Here is a 7,500-nt window from a genome sequence, read left to right as displayed (position 1 = left end):
ACTTCCCCCCTCTTTCCCCCCCCTCCCCCTCCAACACTACAAGATACAAGGCGATAACAGCCTTCACGAAATGACACCCCCATCACCCCCCCCCAGCCCCCACCTTTACCTCCCTACCATCTCCCCACCCACCCTTTCTCCCCCAGACCTCCCCCCCTTCCTCCCTCCCTTCCCTCCCCTCAACCTTTCTCCCCCACCATTCCCCCCCCCACCCTAACCCTTTCTCACCTGTTTCCCTCCCCCCACCCTAACCTTTTCTCCCCCCTTCCCTCCCTCTTCCCTCCCCCCTTCCTCCCTCACCCCCCCCCCATAACCCTCTCTCACCTCTTTCCCCGACAACGCAACAGCGACGCCACAAATCACGTGACCAGATGCATATTCGTAAATGTATAGCGCGTATCTAATGGGCCTCCATTATGCAAGCTGGGCGAACGTTAATGACCCATCTTCCCCATTGTAGTGTAACAGGCTCATTATTCAGATTAGCAAATGACCATATCGAGTCAGAGAATGGGGGTGGGGGGTGGTGGTGGGGGAGGAGGGAGAGGGTGGGGGTTTAGGTGGGGGGGATGAGGAGGGTGAGGGTGGGGGTTTAGGTGGGGGGGGTGAGGAGGGTGAGGGTGGGGGGAGAAGGGTGAGGGAGGGGGAGGAGGGAGAGGGTGGGGGGGAGAGATGGAGGGGAGGAGGGTGAGGAGAGGGTAAAGAAGGAGAGAGGCCGAAGGGGGGGGGGGGCGAAGGGGAAGGTGAGAAGAAGTGGGTGTGTTGTAGACAGATAGATAGAGATGAGTTTAAAAAAATAGATAGATCGATAGAAAAAGAGAGAGAGAATATGAGAAAGGTAGAGAGAGAGAGAGAGAGAGAGAGAGAGAGAGAGAGAGAGAGAGAGAGAGAGAGGGACGATGATGAGACGAGCGAGAGAGATGACTCGGAGAGAGGAGAGAGAGAGACGAGAGAGAGAGAGAGAGAGAGAGAGAGAGAGAGGAGAGAGAGAGAGGGAGAGAGAAAGAGAAATAGAGAGAGATATAGAGATAAAGATAGCTAGATAGATAGATAGATAGATAGATAGATAGATAGATAGATAGAGAGAGAGAGAGAGAGAGAGAGAGAGAGAGAGAGAGGATAGAGACGAGAGAGAGAGAGAGGGGGGGGGGGGGGAAAACGGACCGAGAGAGAGAGAGGAGCGAGAGAGAGAGAGAAAGCGAGACAGAGAGAGAGAGGAAAGAGAGAGAGAAAGAATGTGGCCATTGGGTATGGAGATAAAGAGAAGTGGACTTAGAATTAGATTTAGAAGGCTGGGAGAGGGAAGGAGGGTTAGAAATAAAAGTTAAAAGGGAGATAACAGAAAGAGAAGAGAAGTGAAAGGGACGTATACGGGGAATAGGGGGAAAAGAAAAACAAATTAGCTAACCACCAATAAAGAAAAAACAAAAACAAAAAAACAACGGCACTCAAAAAAAAAAAAAACTTAACTAAAATAAGATAAAATAACTAACTAAATAAATAAGTAAATAAAGAGAAATAGAAAGACAGAAAGACAAAGAGAGAGAATTAATGATTCCACAAAGCAAGGCACATAACTAACCTATCTGCAATTGTATATTCATCGGGTTATCGCGCAATTATTCATTCTCATTCGTACTTTTTTTCATTTAACATCGTACTTTGATTGGTCTTCCGGGAACGTAGGGGGGAGGGAGGGGGAGGGAGGGAGAAAGAAGGGAAAGGAAGTGGAGGGGAGGTCGTCGAGGTGGAGGGGGAGGGGTGAGAGGTTGAGAGGGAGGGGGGTTGAGGGAGAGGGGGAAGGAGGGAGAAGGGGAGGGGGTTGAGGGAGAGGGGGAAGGAGGTGGAGGGAGAGGGGTGAGAGGTGGAGAGGGAGGGGGGTTGAGGGAGAGGGGAAGGGGAGAGAAAGGGGAGGGGTTTGAGGGAAGAGGGAAGGGGAGGGAGAGGGTGGAGGGGGTTGAGGGGAGGGCGGAGTGGGTGAGGTGAAGGTGGAGGAGGTGGGGGGAAGGGGGGTGAGGGAGAGGGGAAGGAGGTGGGGGGAAGGGGGTTGAGGGAGGGGGAAGGAGGGGGGGGGAAGGGGGGTTGGGGGAGAGGGGAAGGAGGTGGGGGGGAAGGGGGGGGGGGAGGGGGGGGGGGGGGGGGGAAAGGGGGGGGGGAAAGGGGGTTTTGAGGGAGAGGGAAGGAGGTGGGGGGGGGGGTAGGGAGGGGGGGAAGGAGGTGGGGAAGGGGGGGGTTAAGAGGGGAAGGAGGGGGGGGAAAGGGGGGGTTGAGGGAGAGGGGAAGGAGGTGGGGGTAAGGGGGTGTAGGGAGAGGGAAAGGAGGTGGGGGAAGGGGGTTTGAGGGAGAGGGAGAGGAGGTGGGGGGAAGGGGGGGAGGGGAGGGGAAGGAGGGGGGGGAAGGGGGGTTGGGGGGGGGAGGGAGGTGGGGGGAAGGGGGTTTTGAGGAGAGGGGAAGGGGGGGGAAGGGGGGGGGAAGGTGGGGGGGGGGGGGGGAAAGAGGGGGGGGGGTGTTGGGGGGGGAAAGGAGGGGGGGGGGGGGAGGAGAGGGAAGGAGGGGGGGAAAAGGGGGGTTGGGGGAGAGGGGAAGGAGGGGGGGGAAGGGGGTTGAGGGGGGGGGAAGGAGGTGGGGGGAAGGGGTTGGGGGAGAGGGAGAGGAGGTGGGGGGAAGGGGGTTGAGGGAGAGGGGAAGGAGGGGGGGGGAAGGGGGTTGAGGAGGGGAAGGGGGAGGGGGAAGGGGTTGAGGGAGAGGGAAGGGGTGGGGGGAAGGGTTGAGGGAGGGGGGGAAGGAGGGGGGGGAAGGGGGTTAGGGAGAGGGAAGGAGGTGGGGGAAGGGGGTTGGGGGAGAGGGGAAAGGGGGGGGGAAAGGGGGGTTGAGGGGAGGGAAGGAGGTGGGGGAAGGGGGTGAGGGAGAGGGGAAGGAGGGGGGGAAAGGGGTTGGGGAAAAGGGGGGAAAGGGGGGGGAAGGGGGGTTTGAGGAGGGGAAGGAGGAGGGGGAAGGGGGGGTTGAGGGAGAGGGAGAGGAGGTGGGGGGAAGGGGGTTGAGGGAGAGGGAAGGAGGTGGGGGGAAGGGGGTTGAGGGAGAGGGGAAGGAGGAGGGGGAAGGGGGTTGAGGGAGGGGGAAGGAGGTGGGGGAAGGGGGGTTGAGGGAGGGGGGGAAGGAGGGGGGGGGGGGGGGTTTGAGGGAAGGGGGAAGGGGGTGGGGGAAGGGGGTTGAGGGAGGGGGGAAGGAGGGGGGGGAAAAGGGGGGTTGAGGAGGGGGGAAAGGAGGGGGGGGAAGGGGTTGAGGGAGGGGGGGAAGGGGGGGGGGAAGGGGTTTGGGGGAGGGGGGGAGGGGGGAAGGGGGGTTGGGGGAGGGGGAAGGAGGTGGGGGAAGGGGGTTTGAGGAGAGGGGAAGGAGGTGGGGGGAAGGGGGTTGAGGGAGGGGGGAAGGAGGGGGGGGGGGGGGGGGGGGGGGGGGGAAAGGGGGGTTGGGGGAGGGGGAAGGGGAGGTGGGGGAAAGGGGGTTGAGGGAGGGGGAGGAGGTGGGGGGGGGGAAGGGGGTTGAGGGAGAGGGAGAGGAGGTGGGGGGAAGGGGGGTGAGGGGAGGGAAGGAGGGGGGGGGGAAGGGGGTTGAGGGGGGGGGGGGGAAGGGGGGGGGGGGAAGGGGGGTTGGGAGGGGAAGGAGGGGGGGGGGAAGGGGGTGGGGGAGAGGGAGAGGAGGGGGGGGAAGGGGGGTTGGGGAGGGGGAAAGGGAGGGGGGGGGAAGGGGGTTGGGGGGGGGAAGGAGGGGGGGGGAAGGGGGGGTTGGGGGGGGGAAAGGAGGTGGGGGGAAGGGGTGGGGGAGAGGGGAAGGGGAGGGGAAGGGGGTTGAGGGAGGGGGGAAGGAGGTGGGGGAAGGGGGTTGTGGGAGAGGGAGAGGAGGGGGGGGGAAAGGGGGTTTTGGGGGAGAGGGGAAGGGGGGGGGGAAGGGGGTGGGGGGAGAGGGAAGGAGGTGGGGGAAGGGGGTTGAGGGAGAGGGGAAGGAGGTGGGGGGAAGGGGGTTGAGGGAGGGGGAAGGGGTGGGGGAAGGGGGGTTGGGGAGGGGGGAAGGGGGGGGGGGGGAAAGGGGGTTGAGGGAGAGGGAGAGGAGGTGGGGGGAAGGGGGTTGAGGGAGAGGGGAAGGAGGTGGGGGGAAGGGGGTTGAGGGAGAGGGGAAGGAGGTGGGGTGAAAGACCGTCGATCGTCGAGATGGAGTGAAAGGGAGAGAGGGAGAGGCAAAGAAAGTAGATAGAAAAAGGAGGGAAGGGAAAGAAAGAGACTGGAGGGAGAAAGAAGGAAGAACAAAGTGAAGAAAAGAGGGAATAAAAAGGCACGGAGAAAGACGCGAAAAGGAGAAGTGGGAAAGTGCAGAAAAGGAAGGGGAGATGAATAACGTTAAAAAAGTTCATGAAAACGAGACGATATGAAAATAATTTCTTTTAATATTAATTCCTTTTATAATATAATATTCCTTTTATAATCCTTTTATAATATAATTTTATAATATAATATAATTCCTTTTCAATATTATTCGTGTAGCGTGTATTGGGGTGGGAGGGAGGGGGGAGGGGGGGAGGGGGTGGCACTGGAGATAAGAAAGGGGTTGACATGGAAAATTAATAATTAAAAATAAACTAAGCTTATCTAAATTGCCTTTACTATAGTGTATTTTAGTGTCCCGCCTCGTTTTCACCTAAATATGTTATATGTCTTTTAAGAATTTCCTTAATAATATGAAGTAAAGAAAGAGAACATAGAAGATTTTGAAGAAGAACAAGAAGAAGTAGAAGAAAGAAATGAATAATAATAATAATAATAATAATAAAAATAATAATAATAATAATAATAATAATAATAATGATAATAATAATAATAAAAATAATAATAAGCAGAAGAAGAAAATGAAAAACAAGAAGAAGAAGAGGAGGGGAGGAGGAGGAGGAGGAGGAGGAGGAGGAGGAGGAGGAGGAAAAAGAAAAAATAAAGAAGAAGAAAAAGAAGAAAAGAAGAAAAAGAAAAAGAAAAAGAAGAAAAAGAAAAAGAAAAAGAAGAAGAAGAACAAGGAGAAGAAGAAGAAGAAGAAAGAAAAGACGAAGGAGAAAAAGAAAAAAGAACGAAAAAAAATATATATAACAAAGAATGAGTTAATAACTGCAAAGTGCACAAAGTCGAGTCATGAATAAAGGACAAAAGAGAAAAAAAGAAAACACATTAATGTCAGAATAAAAAACAAAAATGAAAAAATAAAAAAAATGACAAAAAGAGGAAGAAGAAGAAAAAAAAGAAACGAGAAAGAAAGAATAAGAGGATGGATATAGAATAACAACAACAACAACAACAATAAAAAACAGTAAACCAAACTTCAACAAAGCATTAAGAGATGGGGAAGGGGGGAGATAATGACAAGAACGAACGATAGAAAGAATAAAAAAAGCGAAAAGGACCAAAAGAAAAAATTGAAATAAAATAACGTTTTTAAAAAACGTTTTTGAGTGCCAAATTCCAAGTGGCCCCTTTTTGCTCCCAACTAGGGCTGGAAAGGAGGAATTGAGGAGAAAGGAGAAGATAAAAAGGAGGTGGAGAGGAGGAGGAGGAAAGGGGAAGGGGGAAAGAGGAGAAGGAGAAGATAAAGAGGAAAAATGGAGGGGAGGAGGAGGAGGGAAGGGGGAAAGGGAGAGGAGAAGATAAAGAGGAGGTGGAGGGGAGGAGGAGGAGGGAAGGAGGAATTGAGGAAAAGAAGACGAGAAGAAGGAGGTGGAAGGGAGAGAGAAGGAAGAAGGATAAACGTAGGAAAGAGGAGAAGGAGAAGAGAAGAAGGAGGTGGAAGGGAGAAGGGAACGGAGGAAAGAGGAGGAGGAGGAAATAAAAAGGAGGTGGAAAGGAAAAGGAAGGAGAAGGAAGAGAGAAGGAGAAAAAGGAGAATAAGGGGGAAGAAAGAGAGAAAAAGAAAGAAAGGAATTGATGGAAACAAGGAAAAAGAAAGAAGTGGTAAAAGAAAGGAAGAAAAAAAGAAAAAGAATGAGAAGGAAAAGAGGAAAAGGAAAATATGAGAAAAGGAATAAAACGAAGAAGGAAGAAGATGAGGAAAAAGAAGAGAGGAAAGGAAAAGTAGAGGAGAAAGTAACGTGGATAAATAAGGAAATAAGGAAATAAAGAAATAAGAAAACTGATGTCGAAAGCAGGAATCGGAATGAATGAAAAGAAAGAATGAAAAAAAAAGAATGAAAAACGTAATAAGACATATAATAAAAGAAGGGAATAAACAGGAAAAAAAAGCAAAACAAAAAAAAGGAAAGTGAAATAAAGAAGGGAGAAGGAAAAATAAGAAATAAGGAGACGGAGGAGGAGCAAATGCGACCTCCGTTTTCTTTGTACCTCGAGTGTCATGGTGGCACTCGAGCTCCGTCGTCGCGCCGTCACCCTCGAGGGCGTGGGGATAATTGGGGGGAGGGAGGGAGGAAGGGGAAGAGGGAGGAGGGGAGAGGGAGGTGGGAAGGGGAGGGGAAAGAGGGAGGAGGAGGGAGGGGGAGGAGGAGTAGGGGGTAGGGAGAGGGAGGTAGGAGGAGGGAGGGATAAGAAGGAGGTAGGGTGAGAGGGAAAAAGGGTGAAGATAGGAATGTGGTGTGAGAGGGAGGAGGGAGGAAGGAGGGAGACGGATGAAGAGAAGGAGGGGAGGATGGAAAGGGGGAGAGGGAAGAGGGGTGTACGAGAGGGTGGAAAGGGAGAGAGGGAGGATGAAGGGAGGACAAAGAGGTAGGGTGAAAGGGAGAAGAGAGGGATAAGAGAGGGAGATGAAGAGAATGGGACAGTGTAGGTGAGAAGGAGAAATATGAGAAAGGGAGGTAGGAAATGTGAGAAGAAAGAATATGGGTAGACAGAAGGGAAAGGAAGAGAAGGAGGAGGGAGTGTGGTGGGAAGAGAGAAAGAGGAGAAAGAAGAGAGGGACAATAAGAATTTGGAATGGTGGGTGGGATGGTGAAGGGAGGGGGGGGGGATGAAAGGGTGAGAGGGAGGGAAGTAGGAGGGACACAGAGAGGGAGGTAAAGAGAGGAGAGGGGAGAGGAGACAGGGGGACTAGAGAGGGAGCGAGAGAAAATGAGAGAGAGAGAAAGAGAGAGAGAGAGAGAGAGAGAGAGAGAGAGAGAGAGAGAGAGAGAGAGAGAGAGAGAGAGAGAGAGAGAGAGAGAGAGAGAGAGAGAGAGAGAGAGAGACAGACAGACAGACAGACAGACAGACAGACAGACAAACAAAGAGAGAGTGAGAGAAAGAGACAAACAGACAGGCAGACAGACAGAAACCAAAACAACCTAAAACGAGATATAGATATACAATTTCTACAAACGCACACAGTCGTTACACCATTACGGAGAAACAGACACACGAATAAACTCTAAACGGAATGATGACACGGACCCAGTCAGACAGACAGATCATCGAGAGGCTGATAAAAAGAGAAACGGATGTATAATTTATACATGAAAGGTAAAGGTAATCTCCAGCGCGA

General features: G+C 52.7%; 1 protein-coding gene across 1 annotated transcript in view; it reads right to left on the bottom strand.

Annotated features, from left to right (window-relative positions):
• The window catches only part of LOC119575526 (basic proline-rich protein-like), a gene marked incomplete at its 5' end in the record, with an annotated part of 16,634 nt that overhangs the window by 3,891 nt on the left and 5,243 nt on the right, over positions 1 to 7,500 (bottom strand). Inside the window, 6 exon segments of the mRNA XM_037923177.1 lie at positions 2,068 to 2,156; positions 2,407 to 2,538; positions 2,975 to 3,357; positions 3,433 to 3,644; positions 3,647 to 3,827; positions 4,925 to 4,966. Of these exon segments, the coding sequence (XP_037779105.1) occupies positions 2,068 to 2,156; positions 2,407 to 2,538; positions 2,975 to 3,357; positions 3,433 to 3,644; positions 3,647 to 3,827; positions 4,925 to 4,966 (1,039 nt within the window).

This window comes from Penaeus monodon, chromosome 7 (genome assembly GCF_015228065.2).
Source record: "Penaeus monodon isolate SGIC_2016 chromosome 7, NSTDA_Pmon_1, whole genome shotgun sequence".
Classification (NCBI taxonomy): Eukaryota; Metazoa; Arthropoda; class Malacostraca; order Decapoda; family Penaeidae; genus Penaeus; species Penaeus monodon.
The sequence above is the reverse complement of the archived record's forward strand: the minus strand, read 5'-3'. Positions and strand labels throughout refer to the sequence as shown.